We start from the raw sequence: 20,576 nt of genomic DNA, 5'->3' as shown, positions 1-20,576 counted from the left end.
GCAACATGAGCACTGTTTATGGGTACATGTGTAGGGAAAGATGTAGCTTTGTCAGATCTAGAGGAACCAGCGATAAGGCCAGAGCCAAGTAAATACCCATTGCTCCCAGAGATGAGGTTGAGGGGTCAGAATGGAAGACTTCATATGTAAATAGTCTAAGAGATTTACCGGGACGAAAGAAAGTTAGTATGACAGATGTGCTGAAAGGAACAAAGGGTGCAGCTCCACCCTGTGCGGAACGGGACTGACACAATTTCCTTAATTACAGAAAGGTAAAGGACTAGCACAATACATACCTTAGCTACAGACAGATACAAATAACTTGATTTATAAATTATCATCTCTCACAGTAGGGGCAGGGAAGTGGCTCTATGAGTTAGAACAGAGAAATGAAAAGCTTGTTCACTGCTATATTGGATGGGCAATCAGATGACATTTGAAAACGGGCAGAGTATCCTGGGTTGACAGTCTAAACACACGATATGACAAGGCACCTTTTAACAATTGTAGGGCTGATGTTTGCCTTGCACTCAGAATACAATTCCCAGACACCTACAAGATATACAAAAGAAATGTAGCCTGGAGACAAGAGAATCATGGGACGAAAACATCACTATTTTCTACCAAATTCTGAGTCAAGGACTTTCCTAAGAGGTACAGAGGCAGATAAAGAAAATTGTGGGGATTGAGGCAAAACCATGGCCTGAGATACAATTGAATATTGTCCACCATTGCAGACTGAAACAAAATGGCAGAAAGAAGGTTGAGGAAAGAAAGATAGTTTCTTTTGCACTATCTTCACTTCCTCTGTCAATATTGACAATAGAAGGAGCTGTGTTAACGAGTGCAGGGAATAATAATAGCGTGCAGGAGGCACAGCAGATGCAGTCAGGGTTTAATGGAATCTTTGCAGGAAGAGGAAAATATAACTATTACCCACGGGGGAGAGGATTTGCACCCCCAGAGATAGAGGCTTTGATTTTTAAGTATCACAGGCAGGAAGGTTTAACGGATAGCAACCACGATTCAGAGGACCTCCAGTACAGTGTTGGACATGAGGAAAGCTAGGACACATTTCACAGGCTTTCAGAAGCAGAAGAGGCATTCAACAAAATGGGCAGCAATTAGGCTCAAGAGGGGGGTCAGCATACACACCACAGTATAGTTATACACCACCAGAATATAATGTTCAGGATTACATGCAGTATCAGCAAACACAGACACTACAAATGCTGCAAGCACAACAAACAGTGCAACCGCAAATACAACAATCACAACAGGTGGTGCAATCCCAGATAAAGCAACCAAAGATAAAACCACAAGTACCAACAGAATGCTATAGTACAATGGGACACAAACATATTTCTGCAGGCATTGGCCGCACCCAGAGTAGGGGGTATGACAGTACTTGGAGGGAATCCTTTCACTGTAACAGGACTGAACATGTATTCACAATAGGACAGTTCACAGAGAGACTTGATGTGCCCAATTCTATCTATTACCCAGACCCAGAGGAGGAACTGAATTTCAGGATGACCATAGGCGACAAATCCTTTTCATTCTTAGTTGGCACTGGGGCAATGAGATCCTGGATTAGAGAGGGACAGTTTCCAATGTCAGGAATATCAATGGATGCACAAGGATTCTCTGGGGCTATGACAATGGTTCCTTTTACAGACAATTTAGCCATAACCATAGGGGAACACGAGATGGCTATGACATTGCTATATTCTCGAAAGACGCCAATCAACATATTGGGGAGAGATCTGATGAGCAAACTAAACATGACTATTTCTTTCACTGAGGAGAGGATCATTTGTTCCACACCAGGCAGTCATTATGTGAATGCTAGCAAGTTTATTAGAGAATTCTATGGTCAGAAAGCATAGAGAGGGGTGCCACGAAATTCAGAGGGATTCCTGTATGGAGTACAGATTCTATTGGCATGGCTTCCACAAATACAAGAAAAACTGTTGAGATTACTCACAGAATTTGTGTTCGGGCAAGAGATACCCATGGATGTGGAGGAAGGGCAAATAATTAGACTTGAATTAGAAGCAGCAATAGTAAGGGAAGATAAGAGTGATATTACACAGAATAGATGGTGCAGGAGGGACCTAGCACACTGTAATAGCACTTAATTCAACACACAGACTGACTAATTTGACGGATGAAGACCTCTTTGAAGATGATGACTCAGATGATCAGGCAATTTTTGATATTTGTCTTTCATATAATTTGCAAAAAGAGTAAAGAGAGGTTCCCAACTAACATCATTGGTGAGGAAAATATCATCATTAATGCAGGAAGGTTTGACAAAAGGGCCAAGCTCATTATGGACCAATGGTCCATATGATGTTGGCTTATTAAAAGGCGTAGGAGCAGTAGGAATAAAATAAAAAGAGATGCCATTCTACCACGAGTAAGACAGTATCCCATGTCGAAGGAAACTTATGAAGGTATTCAGGGAGCTATTTCTGCCTTAGTGTGGCAGTGTATGTTAATACCCTCGGAATCACCATGTAACATGGCAGTGTACTCTGTAAAAAAGGCCTAAGAAGGGTCCTGGAGATTTATATAGGATGTACACCATCTAAAAAAATATTTCTAAAGTAAAATGTCCCTCAGTGTCAAATCCAGCAACAATATTATGTTATATTATGTAACATACCAACTACCACCTAATATTTTACAGTGATTTGAAAAATGCTTTATTTTCCATCCACCTACATGAAGATTCACAATATTAGACCACATTCACATATCACTGCCTCCTTCAGGGGTACTGTGAGTCCCCCAGTGTCTTTAATAGCGTGCTGCAAATGGATTTGGGAAATCTCCAGACTGACAGCATGCTCATACAGGATGTGGATGACCTATTAGTTTGCAGTGCAACACAAGAAGAGTGCAGGAAAGACTCAGTGAAATTATTGACATTTCTGGCTGGAAAATGATACAAGGTAGACATAGAAAAACTGCAATATTGTCAAGAAGAGGAATAGTACATAGGCCAGATAATATCAAAAGTGTGGAAAAAAGTGACACCTGAAAGGGCAGAGGTGATTAGCAACACAACCAGATCAAATACTGTAAAGGAAATGCAACAGTTTCTAAGACTTTGCAACTATTGCAGAGCATGGGTCTTTGATAACATCACACATATGAGATGACTTTTGGAAGGACTCAAGGGATCACAGAAAGTCAGAAGAGATATGGCATGTACAGGTGAGATGATAGATGCATTTGATGAATTGAAAATTTCAATCGGTAAAGCTCTTTTGCTAGGGATCCCATATTAAAAAAAGGTTTTTTTCTTGTTCTCCCATTCAAATAAAGCTGTGATGATGGCTGTCCTCACACAGAAAACTTTAATGGGACACAAACCACTGGCATATTACAGCAGGATATTAGACCCAGTAATGAGAGGCCATTATCCATGTTAACAAGCATTGGCTGCAGCAGCCATTGCAATTGAGAAGTCAGCAAGTATCACCATGGGCTGTTCAGTTGCGTTATACCAGGAACATGCTCTTTTTGCCATTCTTGAGAAACCCAAAAGTACATTGATTACCCAGAGAGCATGAGACTATGAATTGATAAAAATCAAACCCATCAATAAAAATGGTTAGGTGTTGCACAGTGAAGCCAGAAAGGTTCATAGCAGAACCAGTTGAAGATGGTGATTATGTACATGATTACGCTACCTACATGGATTTCCATGATGACATGCCACACGTCAAATAATATGCCCTAGGAGAAGGCATAATACTCTTTGTTGATGCATCATTGACAATAGATCAAAGTAGTGGTTTACGACATAGTGAGACAGCAGTAGTAAAGGCAATAGACAACGGAAAGTTTCAAGTTGTGAACAACACGACATTACCAGCACATTTTTATGCGCAAACAGCAGAATTGGTAGCAATGATTTTAGTGCATGTGGCGCATGAGGATGAAGCAGTAACAGTGTATTCTGACTATGTGACAACAACAGTACATTTAGGGTTTTCACAAAGGAAAAGGAAGGACTTGCAGAACGCAGATGGCACACCAATACAGCATGTGTCAGCTAGGCTATTTGAAGTACTTGAATGTCCGTCAGCGATCGCTGTGGTCATGTGCTCAGCGCATACGAGAGGCGTACATTTGATTTCTTGTGGCAATGAAGCTGTAGATGAAGAAGCCAAAAGGGAAGCATATTTCCAGGAAATATTTGAAATCACAACTGCCCAGAATAAGTATACACATACAAGTAACATGGGGATGACAGAAGGTTTTAACACATTGCCAATAACAAAGATTGTGGAGTTACAAGGTCGACCCCGAAAGAACAACAGGAGTTATGGAGAAAGAGGTGTTGCATGTTTTCCCCCATGACCTAGTGTGGCACCAGTATAGCACAGGGAAACCTGTTATGCCTGTCAAATTGCTCACAGTAGATGTGGAGCAACTCCATTACCCAGCACACATCACCAGAGAATGCATTGCAGCATTGATTTTGGAATGACTGGTTTGTCCTCAATCTAAATGAGCATTTGACTAATATTATTAGAAATTGCATGATGTGTCAGAAATGTACTGCTGGCCACACATTCAGAATGGTGAGAGGAGTAATCCCCTGTCCTACTGGACCATTCCGACATTTGCATATCGACTATGTAGATATGTTTCAAAAATTGCAATGGCTACAAATACATGATTGTAGTTGTATGTCTGTTTTCCTGCTGGATTGAAGCAGGTCCAAGAACACATCCAAATGCCATATCAGCTGCAAAATTCCTCATACGAGAGGTTTTTCCTAGATGGGGAGTATGTTAAGTACTACGTTCCAACAATGGACCACATTTTGTTAATGATGTGTTTGAGCACATAACATCCCTCTTGGAAATTAGACACAAATTCTCATCTGTTTACCACAGATTAATCGGTGTGCAAGACGAACCAAAACAATGGAGCAAGTATATTGATGACTCCCTCCAATTTCCCAATAATAGGTGGTGCAAACACATGACTGAAGTGGGGAGGGAGAAGTCTGATAAGAGCTGTTTAGTGTGTTCCCTCATCTCGTATGCCATGAGTGCCTCTTGAGTTTTCATAGCAACAGAAGTACTTGCAAACACAGTACAATTCCTGACACATCTTGCACTGTGTATTACACAACAACAATTCCAGAGTCATACAGCTTCCATAGTGTGGGTAACGAAGGCTGATTCTCCACGTGAGGATAGTTGTATAAAACAAATGCCCCTGATGATAAATACTAAAATAAAACACAAGGTAATTAAATATATGCTGATTGGCATGAATAGGGAAGGGATTAGAATAGAAGACCATAAAATGCTGCAGTGCATTGAAGCACGAGGGAAAGAAATACCTGGTTGCTGGAATCGAGGCCACTTACAGATAAAAGGAAGTAAAAGGAAGTAAAAGGAAGTGTATTTACCACTGAAGGATGGGTTGATGGACGGATGTAAAGCATTAGCACTCCTAGAATAGCCTAAAGAGGTTGGACATAATGCGAATAAACACATGCCTTGAAGAGTGGCCTGAAAATGCAAAGCTGCTCACATGGGTAGAGGATGAGGTAGGACAGTACTGATAATAGCACTGAAAAATGCTACTCTGTGTTTCTGAAATAATGGCACAGTGAAGGTTGGAATGAACACAGGTTGTAGGCACATTTCTGACAAACCAGTCATGAAAGTAGGTACAGCCGTAATAATGGACCACTACTGGGCTTGTGGTTCAAAGGCCTACATGCAGTTTCCCCCGATTTGGGGAGGCCTCTGCTCTATAGCGATAATAAGCACACCGTCATTGGTGGTACCTTAAAGTGAGGTACAGATTGGAGATTTTCTCTGATGAGTAAAAATGTTCTCAATGAAAGGTCTATTATGCTAAAATGCAACAAAATGTGAAATTAATTTTCAGCAAGATTAATAGAGCCCTAAAATGACATACCAGACAAACATAATCTGTTTGGCATAGCAGCAATGACCTTTACTTCCTACCTTGTCCCCGGCTTGCAAAGAGAGGTAAATGCCAAATGGGTACAGATAACCAGATGGGAGTTGCTGCAAACAATAAATGTAACTATAAAAGGTTCAATGCCATAAAAAAGAAGAATTGAGAGCAGTGAGGCTAATGACCCTTCAAAATAGGTATGTTCTTAATCTGTAACAGGCATGGAGGGAGGCGTTTCTGCTAAGATTGGCCTATCTAGCTGCACGTATACACTAGCAAATGATGAGGAGAATGGGACCCTTACAGAGATTTGCAAGAACTGCACACTAAGATGGTGTCAGAGGTGAAAGAAATTGAAAATTATGACTGGCTTTAATACCTATTTTCATGGGTACCCACCTCGTTGGCAAACACATTCAAAATATTATTTGCCATACTAGTACTGGTCCTGACAGCTATCTGTGTCTTGAAAATAGCACTGAACCAATATAAAAAGGTGAGCAAGAAGGCAAAGGCATTGAAAATGTCCATAATAATAAATGTGGACACACAAGTACACAAGTGTACACAAACAGATGAATTGCCCAAAATGTTCCGTCTGGACTGTTTCATGGACCCCCCAGAACATTATCTGAATGTCCTGTTGATCCCCAAAATTGCACCGAACATTGAGTGGACTGTGAAGCTGATGGGGATTGTTGTTTCATGACCTGTGGTCCTGAAGAATACATAGCGCAAGGAGGCAGATTGAGGGGGTGAGCAAAATATGGATATCCAAAGAGGACTTTAACGAAATGGGCAGAAATATGAGTGTGGTCCATGACTGGACCGAAGGGAGGAGGATAATGGGACAGACAAATATTCAAGTAACACCCACTGCCCCGACTCAGATGAGTATGGAAGTACCGTTTTCCGTCCCCACCCCTCGTCAGTGTAGTTCAGGTGAGAAACGATACAAGCTGAGACAGCCCTACCACCCTGAGAGTTTTGGGGTAAAAGATTAAACAAACTAAGACCATGAAGGTGACAATAAGAATATAGAATAGATGGTGTGATAAGTAGAGACATAAGTAGTTGTTACTTTATATATAGATAGGGAATGACTAGGTGGCTACACGCATACAGGTAGCAAACTTTAGTACACATAAACATGAAGAATGCTTAGACACGAAGAATATTTACCCATTGACATGAAAGACACATGTGCCTAGACATGAAAGACACTTGCGTGCAGACACAAAGAACATATATATGTATAGCCCCAAAGAGCATCCATATGTAAGAGGTGCAAAGCACAATGTGACAGAGAATGAACCAAGGTGCAGCCATTTTCCTAGCACAGAGGCCATAGTGAGCTCAGAAGTAACAAGGTTTCAGAAAAATGCTGAACTTACAAAAACACATTTATTTTAGATGCTATGAAGCTGCCCAGAACAGCAGCCATAGCACGTGTTAAGATTAGGCACAGAAGGGAGTAGTGGGCTTGCAGAGCAAGCACAAAGATGAGATAACAATTCCCAGGAGACGAAGCAGTAACCTTCCAAGTTAAATGAATTAATAGAAACAGTCAGGCCTTGATGTCCAGGTGCACTAGAGGGCCATGCCAAGAGACTCTATAGAGAATAGGGAAAGGGTGTTCCGCGTAGTCATGGACAATACAACATGTACATTAAAATGTGCTAAAATCCTAATACATAGAAGGAAATCCAATCTCAAAGATGGTACCCTAACACGTGATTCAGTCATGAAAACACTAGCTATTCATTGCAAGCCAAACACTGATAGGATACCTGCAGAACTCCCTCAAGGATCATGCAGACACCAGACAGCACACAACGCCAAGTTCAAAGGAGAGGGGAAGGCCTTATCGCCTTGGGACGATCAGTAGTATTCTTTTAATTACAATTATGACCACTGACAGAGTTTGATCCCCCCACTTGTGTCTCACACATATTTCGATGCCTTGACAAATAGTCCAAGGTTGGTAAGCTAGATGCCAACCAATGAGAAGTCCCTTTGCCACACCACCAATGATGGACCATGTCAACCAATTAGCTGTCTCTCTATTGATGTAGTAGAAATAGTAGGATGGGTCTAGGTGGAACCATCAGATAGACATTAACCAATGAACTAACCCCCATACATCCTATATGTAGCTTGGTCTATTAACCAACCCAACTTCCTCGTAGTTTTTGTAACTGATATCATGCTGTGACATCATTGCTGACGCAGTTTTGGTATAAAATGTGCTTGTAATTGTTGTCAAAGTTGAGAGCTATGAGAACAAAGATGCTTGTATGCTGTCCCTGCTTAAATGTGTAGTTTGAATAAACCTGGGTTTTAACATGCAACTGAGTCCTCCATCATTGAGTATTATTCTGACTAATTGTGTGATCCTAGGCACATTTTCACAAGAGGTTGCCTCGCCTGTCAGGCAGCATGTTCACGTTGGCAACATGAACATGCTGACTGACAGGAGAGGCTTTTCTCCTGTCAGGCAGCGTGTGTATGATGATGGCGTCATAATGAGAGCCCAAAGGGCGGGTCTTTCCGACGCCCTGCTGGCTCCCATTATTTGCTGCTACATTTGTTGCACAGCCCAGAGGCTCTGCAAAATAAAATAACATTAAATAAATAATGTAGCGTGGACGCACCCCTGCAGAGAGACGGCCAGCACAGTCCCCCATGAAAATAGACAGTGGCTGGCCAACACTGGCAAGACTAAGCATCCCACATGATTCTGAGTGCTCAGCATGAAATCCAAGATAGGATCAATGGGCGCGAGCACTAGAGCACTGGCGGTATGGTGGTTTATTGTGGTAAAGGGAAGGTAAGTGTTATCACACGATGTTCGCCAATACGTCATTGGTTAGCGCATTCTATTGCTAGATACCCAGGGCTAGGATCATTAAAAAAAAGAAGCAAGAGTCTGAGACACACATTTGGAAGTGACGTCATAGGAAGCGAACATTTCTGTACGTTAAACGCGCACATTTCATTCAACTTGTCTTTCACATTTGAAGAAAGAGTACAGGACAAATAAACATTTGCCAATAGAATATATTTTCCTATTTTATTGCTGGTGGTTAATAATGAAATTCACGCACCTTTTAGATCTAAGAAACGGTAACAAAACGTTCTGTATAGCAAGATGTCCATATGAAACATTTTACTGTGCCACGATAGGCGATTCATGTGGTCTTATAGCAGCACAACTGGGGTTCAAGACCCGGTCGCGTCACTACACTCTTCAAATTATTATATTTTAATTCCATTAACACACAGGGATGTCCAACCGTCTGCTCTAAAAAGTGGTCAGACGCCGCCCACCCGAGCGGTTGATCGACTTGTGCCCTGTGACCTTGGCTGTTTCCTATGTACGAACTGAATGCACTTCTTTCTACTTGCTCGGGCTGTCTTGTATAGATTCCCTAATCGCTGACATTAGTGTACTCCAAATTAACTTTTGACCTCTGCAGGTGCCTCTGTCCACCGCACATGGGTCGAATGTATAAAGCTCACACATATCATTGATTTCAAAGCTCTTCTCTGGCGTCTTTCATCTCGTGCCCAAACTCCATACACAGCTGTATCTGGCCAGCCACAACCCTTACACCTGTACTCAAGCTGGACCATGCCGAACGGCTGCTGTCCATCACACAAGAGCGGGTCCCGAGAACAACATTATGAGGAGAACGCTAGTCTGCAAACCACTGGTCACTGCATGCGCTACTCACCCCACAGGCCACAAGCTTGCAGCGCCAGTTTAGAGCTTACCTCTGACCCCACCCTACACCTGTAAGTTACCACATACTGATCATTCCGATCCATTCAGACACCAGACTTCTTTCTGTCAGATACATGAACTATTTCACCAATGCACATTCGGACACGGCTATAAGATTCATATCAATTAAGCTCTTTGAATATGGTCATTCCAAACACACATCATAGTTTCCAGGGCTTCTGGCTTCTCTGGTATTGGTGAAGAATTTTAGTCACAGCGAAACGTAAAAGAGCACGTACTCCATGCACCTTTTGATTTTGCGTTGCGCCAAACCTTGCAGTGATTAGCCAACTTGCCTAGTTTTAACCTAAATGCCAGTGTATAGCCAAGGTACCCGAGCAGTCTGCAAAGGGCCACTGCATGCTGCCAGGGTACTTGTCTTCCATGCGCCTGGAATTCATCACAAAAGTACCTGCGTGGCTTCCAAGATAAAGTCGTGGATGATGACGCTTTCTTCGTTCGAGAGGTACAGGCTGTCTTTACTAATCATTGTGACCGTGAAGCTCTCGCAGTGTATGGATGCTTCTTTGTTGGGCCAGTAGACGAATTCATCTTCTGCCTGTACAGAAAAATACACACATTCTTTATTGCAAAAAGATAGCTTAGATTCAGAAGCAGGATTAGTAGAGGTAGACGTTTGATGTTGTGACACTTATTAGACAGGGACGTAATTTCACCAAAATGAACCTCTGATGACATCACAGGAAGTGATGTCATTTGACCCCACCTCGAAATGACATCATGGGAAGTGATCGAACACAAGCTTTCACCTCTTGACACAAAAGGAAGTGGCAACACATGGCATTGTTCCTAACGTGCACTACGGAAAATATGGTTACAATATCACTATAATGTGACATACATTTCATACAAGGATGGATCAACATATGTATCATTAATATCAGTGTGTATAGGACCATATAACCAAGTTACTGTGAATGCAAGCAGACGTCCAAGGCCAAATGATAATGATGTGTTATTATATAACACTTGCGCTTAAGCGCTTTGTATAGACCAAATATACATACAATCAGCCAGCCTCTGTTGGTACTCATTTATCGACCCCCGAAGGGTGAAAGGCTGAGTTAGGTGTTTAAGAACAGACTAAATCAGTGACTCACCCTGTGAAGTGTGCCTGAAATAAACTTTTTATGAGTGTAGCAATTATTGTATAGAATTGCAGAAACACAAATTATTTGTTATTCCTATTCTTTCTGATTTAGGGTCACTTTTGAAAGTGTTACTCTTGTGTAAGCCCCTTGTTTTTTTTAAGAAGCCTGAACAAGAACACCAGCCACTTTAGAAACAAAGAACCACATGGTGCTGGCCACAGCCCAGGAGCTTACAGTAAAACTAAATTAATATATAAATATATATATTTTTTACGGGTAGCAAGGGAGACCACAGGGATAGCAAGGGAGACCTCAGGTGTCGCATCTGCAACCCCTGGTGACCCCCAAATGACGTCCCTGTCGTTAGACATGGTTACCTAGACATTATTATTACAAATACATTTTCCTGAGAAGGCATCTCTGAAGTCACATCCGATTTAACAATTCAATCTGCAATCAATGGACACCGAGACTAACGACTATTGCATGTGTGAGTCCGATGAGCTGTGTGTGATATGTGGTGAAGCGTATCTGCAAATATTTCAGGTGGCTGATGAGTACTGTACGTGGCCTCTATAATGTTATTTTAAAGAGTTAGTGCCTGATCTTGAAAAAAATATACATATGTTGGAATCTAAAAAATGTCCAAGCTTGTTTGCATCATTCTTTTTTGTCATTTAGATTTGTTTTGTCATTGGTATTCCAGGTATAAGCCTGGCACATATTTCTAGCTTAAGTAGTGCTCTACAAAAGTATAGATAGGGCAACGTGATGGATTAATTGTGGTGATCACTATTTCTACAAAATAGCAAATCCAAAGAATGGCTTGACACAAGAGAGAAAACAAAGGTCTAATGGAGGAACGTCAGAGACCAGGAAAAGCAAATCAAGGGCGAAAGCAGCAACCAGGAAACCCCATGTCTGAACACACATCAAAACTAAAAGACCCTGGTTGGAAGCTTTAGAATTAATCTTAACCATGGGCACAGCTTTGGGTAACCCTTCAGACCATCGTTCTGCAGCTTGCCAAGTTACTACATGTAAATCCAAAAGGGGCAGCTCAGCCCGAACTGCTAGGTCACATCCCTTGTGCACGAGTCCACAAGCATCCCCAGACATGTTTCAGCCTCATTGGGTGTCATCAGTGAAGAGTAGCTTTCGTCTATTGAAACAGCCGGCTCAAGACGCATGTCTGGGCATACAAGAAGGTGCCCAGAAGTGGCAACATACAGTAAGGATGAACACACACATTGTGCTTCAGGTACATGTTGGGAAAAGTATCTAATGCATGTGCTTTACCTACCTGGCCAACGTAGCAAGGGATATACAGGACGGGTATCTGCTCATTACTCCCCATCAGGACCCCACACAAGCATACTGCTGAAAGTAACATTCCTTCCTATTGTCGTTTAGCATTCAGTTATGTAGGGAGTCAAGGCAACACCATTTTGTATCATTGATACAATCACCCCAAAAGCAACAAACACTCACCTGGGGTCAACCATCACACCATGAAACAGTGGTTTACATATACTCCTGTGCCATTGCCAATGTGGTCATCCACAGTGCCAAATGAAGCCACTTGCAAGCTACATTATAGGATGATTTCAACAAAAAATATGTATCTATAAATCCACTTCTCCTCCTCACCCCATTTGTGGTCCAGAGATGATGACTTATGTTAATTGTGTTTCTGCCAAAGTGGTGGGGGAAAAGAGATCACTTTGTCTGTTGGCTCCATCTGTTGGCCTTTATACTGACTCTCTCAGAAGCACTTCGAAAGCCTTTCCTTGACTTAATTCCAGAGGCTTGCTTACAAGGGAGGTCTTAAATCACGTTATTGACTATACACTGCCAATGATCTCCCTGCAGCAGGCGGGGAAACATTCACACTCTTCTCATTAAACCACCCATTGATCCTCCCTCCACAACGCTGTTAAAGATTCTCAAAAATAGCCAAATGTTCAGTTCTCCAAGAGGAGAAATATTCTTCAAACTTCTGATACCCCTGGTCCTCCCATGCCCTTTCAGATAGAGAATATTCTTCCAAGATTGCCTTTTTCTTTGCTGTCTACCAGACCCACAGCATCCTGTGTCCATTTCAGGGAGCACAACCAATAGCTCCAATTTCTCTTTCCCTGAAGCACTGAGACCTGTCTCAGTATGCTTGTATTGTATGGCAAAGGGTAGTTTATGCTAAATATAGCTAAATATAGCTTACTATTACTGAAATCATTTTTGAGATACATGTGCAAATAACCTGGTTATATGTGGGGTAGAAAAAAACGTAAGGTCTTGTTTTTTCTTCTAAAAGAACCGAACAATTCTAATCAAGGGGTATTGGGCTTAAAACATGTCACTCATCAATGGCTGAAGAGGGAATTTCTTACAATCTGCTTCAACCAAGTGGTTGCATTGATGCCGGATAGCCAATGGAAAAACTATTTTGAGTTACCATCATGTAGGAGTATTTGCTGCCCTTTAAGTATTCAGGTGTTACCAATCTTTTGAGGATTTACCCGTGGCATACAAAAGAGAGTAAAGGTATGAATGACATGACCTCAGCAAATCTACGCTCAAGTGGACGATGGAGGAAACAAGATATATACGGATGATGCATGAGGCATGGCCAATAAATGGAGTTTTAACCTATTTAACATAGAACATCATATTTGGCTGAGCAAGTGTCAATCAAATGTTCTTCGAATTCTCATAATGTTGTTTCACCCGAAGATCTGGAACCTGTGACTGCAGGTTGCACACAGATGCCTGAGGAGAACTATCTTACGAGTAGTAGTAACCTGACGAGTCCCGGGATACCTATACAAACGTTAAAACCTTGAAAGCCGACCAGACTCCCAAAGTCATCAGCATATTGACCATTGTACTGCTGAATGGTTTTGGGAAAGATATCTTAATATATACGTTTCTACCCAAAGGAACTGTTTCATCCTTTATCTAAGACTTCAAGATTTTGCTGCGCTGCTGTATACAGGTCTGAAACCTGCCTATGAAACACAACGTATCACCTCATGGGACTCTCACAACAATGGATGCTTCCTTGCTGCATGGAGCTCTAGATTTGCCAATCCTTCTCCTGCTCATTGCTCCACTTTCCCATCAGTCTGCAAGCTCTCAAAGGTGTTTGTGAAAAGTTATGAGCTCTATAAAATCTCTGAATAAAATAGCATATAAAAAACACTATTTGATGTACTTCAGCAGTTATGTGTATATAATACATTTTGTGAATGCGAAGAATTGGTACAATGTTTAACTCAGTTCCATGTGCTTATAACGGATTCACCAATAACAAAACCTTTTTTTTCAGAATTTAAAATTAATAAAAATATAAAATATTTTTTGTTTTTCAATTTGTCCCTCCCCAAACTCCCTGTTTCCCTAGCATTATTACCCCATCCCCAACCCCCGGCCCCATTTTTTTGCTTTACCCCACCCCATATATATAATTTTACCCAAAAATCAATATTTTTTCGTAATTTTTAATTCACTGAAAAAGTAATTCGTCATTCATTTTTTTTGTTAATTTCAATGTATACTTTTAACTCCAGTGTCATTTATATTTTGTTTATAATAAAATATTTTAAAATGTTGACAATCCTGATATTTGGCAAAAGAAATGTTATGTTAGCGTTTTTTGATAAATCACAGCTTCTGCCCTTGCCATGACCTATTGTAACTGGTAGGTGATGATATTGGTTGGATGGCATCCTTACGCGTGGGGTAGGAGATGGAGGGCGATTGCTGAGGGCCCAGTTGATCATGGTATGTTATGCTCATATGGCAGAGGAGGAAGGAATTGGCTGGATCTTGTAGCAGGCCGTAAGAGACAGGGATAAGGCGTACACAGAAGGAGTGTGAGGAAGTGTGTAGCCTGGCAGGTCTCGGGTGGCTAGGATTGTAGATCTAGGGAGTGCATGCTTATTTGTGGAGCTCTATTCTTGGTTGACTTTCATGCTAGCACCAGAATTTGATCCTAAGGAATTCAACTCCAAGTCCATGGAAATCTTGGTTGGTGATGCAAAATTGTTTTAAGGCTCCTTTGTTTTGGCACCAGTGGATGGAGAGTAGAGCAGAGGACATGTGCTTAGTGTGGTGCAGGTTGAGCAGGTGTCTGGCGTGTGTCCTATGCCTGCACTGAAGTTGACCTTGACTTTACGTAGGGGATTTCGTGATAAAGTCCTGGTTTCTCCATTGAAAGGAAATTTTGAAAAAATCTTGGAAAGCGAAGCCAATATAAATTAAAAAACCTGTATAGAATTATTTTAAATTGATTGTTTTACTGTTTCCATGTTCATTCCAAGTATTCATCAAACCATTTGATCAGATAACTGCATCCATTGGTAAACTTTCAACACTTGACAATATTGACTATTTGTGATCACATTCTTAATTCTCCTGTTTTTCAAAGCTATAACGATACTGATTTATAAACAATATCATCACTATTGACCCCAAACTCTCTACGCGCTCTCATGTTGCCAAAACTCGGGCCACATACGGCTGGATTAATAAACAGCTTTGCTCACTACGCCCCTTCTTATCTGTAAACAATATGTCTCTCCTGGCCTCGGCCCTTATTAATTCAAGGCTCGACTTCTGCAATAGCCTTCTGGCCGGAACATCCTCCGCCAACATCGTAGCTCTTCAGACCACTCAGAACAGCATGGTCTGAGCATTGCTTGGTCTATCAAGATGGCATTCCATCACTGAAGACCCGAAAAAATTACGCTGGCTTCCAATCAGGCACAGGGTATCTTTCAAGATACTCACACTCACGTTTAAATGCCTGAACTCCATTGCACCCAGCTACCTCTGAGCACGTATTCATCGTTACATCCCAGGACGCTCTCTCAGGTGAGTGGAAAAGGCAAGACTCTCCCAGCCCCGTTTCCGTCTTGCCAAATTTGGAGATGTCATTGCTCCAGCACTGTGGAATTCGATCCCACTTCACTTCAAGTCTTCCTGTTCCTTGATTGACTTTAAAAAGAACTTGAAGACCTTCCTTTTTACCGCTCCCTAGTTTTGTGCTCTCTGATTCTGATTTCTTACGTCTGATTGTTTGTCCTGTTTTGTTTTATGTGCGCAGTGAGGCCTCTGGGCAATTTGGCTCTCTATCAAGAATAAAAAATAAAAATAAAAAAATAAGTCTATGTTGGTGGCTTTAACAGAATTCCATTCCATACGTTTTGATTGTACTTAGTTAAAACATCTCACACTGTGGACATATTTGTTTTTTAAAGGGTCAACAGAAATCCACAAACAATGGGTCCCAAAATGGTGATCATAGTAAGGAAAAGGGACAAAGTCATCATCTTTGAAATTATATACAGTTGTTTTGCTGACGCAAGTTATTCCAAGGCATTTTTTTTACAAAAAATGTACATCGAACAAACTCATTGAAAAATATAGGGGATAAAAGGGTTAGGGAAGGGGTTGGGATTGGGATAAAATATATGGCAGTGGGGACTTGGGCATGCACCTCCCAAACATATAAAACAAAATTGCTGATTTTTTTTTTATGTACATTTTTTGCAAAAAAGTACATCAAAAAAAGTCCCATCAGCAAAAGAAAATCTATGTTTTTTGAAAACTGTTATTGAGGGTTTAATGGAAACATGTAGAATTGTGGGAACAAGGGACTTACTTTGGTCATAAAAACTTGTGAGACTGTACGGTAAGACTCATACATACTGCTCTTTGCATGGCCTCCGGTCCATTCAAGTTACTAGAGTTTCTATATTAAATTGAAAGACAATCTGATATCAAATATGAAATAAAACACCCCATTATCACCTGATTTTTCTGAATGGTGCATTTTACAACATGTTCTCTGCTTAAAATTGTCTCAAAAGCCACACAGCTTGCAATCGGTTTTTTAGGGTCCAGCTATCCCGGAATTATGTCATAGGTTGTCGCTGTATTACAATGGCAGAGGTGTTGAGGCAGGTCTGGGATAAGTAGGCTTAAAAGCATTGTGTCTAGCTAGACCAAATGTTGTTGTAGGTCATAGCTGCATTCTAATGTGCGTGGATTGATAGCCGTGCCTGCTGCAGATGTTCACTAAAGTGGTGCATTTATACGTACCTGGAGCTCTGATGAAGCTAATCTTTGATGTCTCTGCACCATTTGATCTTCTGTGGGGACAAAAGGTCGGCTACCATTCATAGACCCTTCTATGCATTATTGGTAGGTTGCCCTTAAGTCTTCTATGTGCAAGTAGACTATCATGGCATCAAGGGTATAGGATTCTTAAAGTGTCAGACAGGCTACATTGAAAGTCTTAATGCAGCTATCTTCTCAGTTCTTATAAGCGCTATTAGCAGCCCTGTACTAACTGTGCAGGATCAGGTTACCAATGCTGATTTAGGATCTGTAGGTGCAATGAAGGTTACCAGTGTAGATCTTGAGTTTAAAGGTGGGTTAACATTACATGCTGTCTTCCCAGCCTCTTCTAAGTGTCAAGCAAGTGCTAGTGTTAGATATTCAAGTGCAGTGCATGTAACCTGCACACAACTAGGGCATTCACAAATTACCACTAGTACCAAAGTCATGAGCAGAGGGGAGCTATCCTGACAGATCTTTAAGTGCAGAAAGGGGCAATCCTAATGCATCTTCTATGTGCAAATAAACAGTCTGTCCTCAGAGGTCTTCACAGCTCAATGTCCGGTTCTCCCTATGATCCTCTGAGTGCTGTGGACATCATCATACATATCTGCGTGAATGGGCAGGATAATAAAAGGGTGCAACACCATTCCTACCCGTCCCCCCCCCCCGTGAAAGTCCATCTTGGTGCAACACCCCTTCCACCCGAAAAATCCATCCAAGTGTGTCACATTCCCCACCCCCAAAAATCCATCTTAGTGCATCACATTTCCCAACCTCAAAAATACATCTAAGTGTGTCACATTCCCCACCCCCAAAAATCCATCTTAGTGCATCACATTTCCCAACCTCAAAAATACATCTGTGTGCCACATTTCTCGTCCCCATAATCCATCCAAGTGCAACTCAATTCCTAACCTCAAAATCCATTCAAGTGCATCATATTTCCTACCCCCATAATCCCTATAAGTGTAATGAACTTCCTAACCTTAAAGTCCATTCTGGTGAATCACATTTCCCACCCCCCAAAATCCCTCTAAGTGTGTCACATTTCCCACCCCAAAAAACCATCTTAGTGCATCACATTTCCCACCCTCAAAAATCCCTCTAAGTGTGTCACATGACAAGAAGACCTGGCCCGAAAGCCCCCCATGCAGAACATGCTGACTGACAGAAGAGGAGAGGAATCCTCTCCTGTCAGTCAGCGCAGACTATGCTAGCAGCGCAATAATGAGAGGCAGCAGTGCCAAACATCCCACATTCTACTGGTCTGTTGTTGGTGCGCCCTACGCATGTTGCAGAGCATTGAAAAAAAAATACTGAATAACGTAGTGGAGGGTGCGCCCCTGCTCGGAGGCAGGAACCACAGTGTCCCTGCAATTAATAGACTGTCCTGCCTGCCATTCAAGTGTGGGTTGGGGTCCACCCTGCCCATACAACTGAGATGCTACTGTACAGAGTCTATTATGTCTCGTACGGTCAGCAATATTGATTGTGCCTTAGTTAATTTGTAGGTAGTTGTTTCTGATATTTTGATTCTTTTTATGTCAGGTTCAGGAAACTCCTCCATTAACTTAAAGGTCTACTTTTATTTGCAAATCCACGGTGCTGCAATGTAACAATGTGATTTCATGGTAAAAAAGGAACAGTGAGCATGACTCTTAAATTAACTCAAATGTTTCTTCAACAGATTGCTCTTAATATACAGTCTGTGCATTAGGGCATACATTGGGTACATAGCTGCATGAACAGGCTTACCATGTTCTGGTTGTCAGCAAGCATAATTACTAGCTGGGCATTGTGGTCCCATATCATTCTCCAGAAATCTTTGAAGGTATTCAGCAATGGATGTTGGGTAATTATGAATTCATTGCTATGATGGTAGCCCTGGAAAGTAATCAAAATCATATTACAAAAAGAAATAAAAATGCAAATGAAAGAGACCATCTCCATCAGTGTTGTTTAATTGTGTTCAACTAATTTTAAGTATCATCAATTGCTCCAAGTGAATGTTATTCCGTTTCATTTTTTACTTCACCTTCTTATAAAATTGAATTTGTGTGACATAGGATACAAAAAACAATACTTCAGCATGGGTCGTGTCTGGGGATGTTTTCATTCTCATACTAACAAATTCTTCAATTGCAACTTCTTGGGCATACTGTATAAACCCTGTTTAAACAACATGTACATTTCAAAAAAGCATCTTGGGTAGTGAACACCTTCTTTCAGCACCTCGTTATCCCACATACCCACAAGCATCCTCCATCTCACACCAGAAGCTTTCCATTGAAGTATAGCTGCGTGGCGTGGCCTTAATATTCCCACTCACTTAAGCAATACAGCGCTTATCCTTAGCATGATGTAGTTCATTTACTACATTAAAAACGATGGCAACCTCCCAAGTTTTGACTTTTGTATAGACATTGGAAAGAGTTTGGTTATTTCTTTCCCAGGCACTGGTATCATTTGCTTATGTAATCACAACGTTTTCCAGCTGTTACCATCTTAGCATTTTAAGGCAGGCTAAATTATGTCAACGTCCATAGTAGCTCAATTGTCATAGAAAACAGAGATCTGCCCACACTTCAGATGGCCTCTGCTCTCACTTCAGATATCTGAATGGTACATGTTCATATGAATTAAGAAATTCCACACAACTGTAGAGGAAGAGAAAGACAATCCCCTCAACACTTGGCATACGTTTAGATCATTTAGATTGACATTTAGATCATTTAGAAAGACATGAACCACCAATTTTAAAAGGTACTCGTTCCATGGTTTTCACTGTACATTTCTTGCCAAAGTTGCGTCAAGACATTAATGGACCACCAAGAAGAGCAATAGTTTCTAGTATCCTCTATCTTTCAGAAGCATCCTCACGCATATAGCCAAACATTTTAGTTATTTGTGTAAAACCTTTGTTGTTCCTAGGTGAGCCACACAACAAATGTTCTAGCAAAGTTAAACACTATACTTTGGAATAACCAGTGCACACTAGTAACACTTGACATTGTTTCTCTGACACAAGGCTTAGTAACATCGTTGTTTTGTCCTTCCTCTGTTTCCCCCTCGTTGTCTTGCCGAGCCTAGAAACACTTGTGTACAGGCCGTTATGAATGCCACATCATATCATGTCATATCATATCACCATCATCCATGAAAAGGACTTGAAGCACATTCTTATTGTTTGGGAACAAGATTGATAAGTTGCATGCACTATCTGGAAATGATTCTTGAAATGCTGCTAATTTGTCTGAATGCCAGTGTATTTATCTTTAATGATGTATTATTCAGACAGAAGCAAAGGCGAATCTTTCTATGTCAGCAATTGAACAAGAAGAACATACATCTCAAATTCACCATGACATAGATGACATTTCTTGCCTAAATCAAGAATTAGAGACTATAGGAGTGACGTCTCACTGAAGGAGACAGATAGTAGTTATGATCAAATACAGTCATTGTCTGGTGGTAAATGGACCTCATTTGTACATTTATTAGACACAAGAAATAGACGAAAATTGTAACATTTGCAAATGATTAGATTTGTGTTAGCCTCCACAAGCCGGTTGCACCATTGTTATGTA

General features: G+C 41.1%; 1 protein-coding gene across 8 annotated transcripts in view; it reads right to left on the bottom strand.

Moving 5' to 3' along the window:
* Positions 1-20,576, bottom strand: part of PTPRZ1 (protein tyrosine phosphatase receptor type Z1) — a 949,709-nt gene that overhangs the window by 35,399 nt on the left and 893,734 nt on the right. For all 8 annotated transcript variants that reach the window (XM_069629084.1, XM_069629085.1, XM_069629086.1 and 5 more), the window contains 2 exons: positions 18,745-18,873; positions 10,164-10,310 (listed from right to left, as the gene is read on the bottom strand). In XM_069629084.1, the coding sequence (XP_069485185.1) occupies positions 10,164-10,310; positions 18,745-18,873 (276 nt within the window). The remainder of the gene's footprint in view (positions 1-10,163; positions 10,311-18,744; positions 18,874-20,576) is intronic.

The sequence above is a fragment of the Ambystoma mexicanum genome, chromosome 12, assembly GCF_040938575.1.
Source record: "Ambystoma mexicanum isolate Mex_15411 chromosome 12, UKY_AmexF1_1, whole genome shotgun sequence".
Classification (NCBI taxonomy): Eukaryota; Metazoa; Chordata; class Amphibia; order Caudata; family Ambystomatidae; genus Ambystoma; species Ambystoma mexicanum.
The sequence above is the reverse complement of the archived record's forward strand: the minus strand, read 5'-3'. Positions and strand labels throughout refer to the sequence as shown.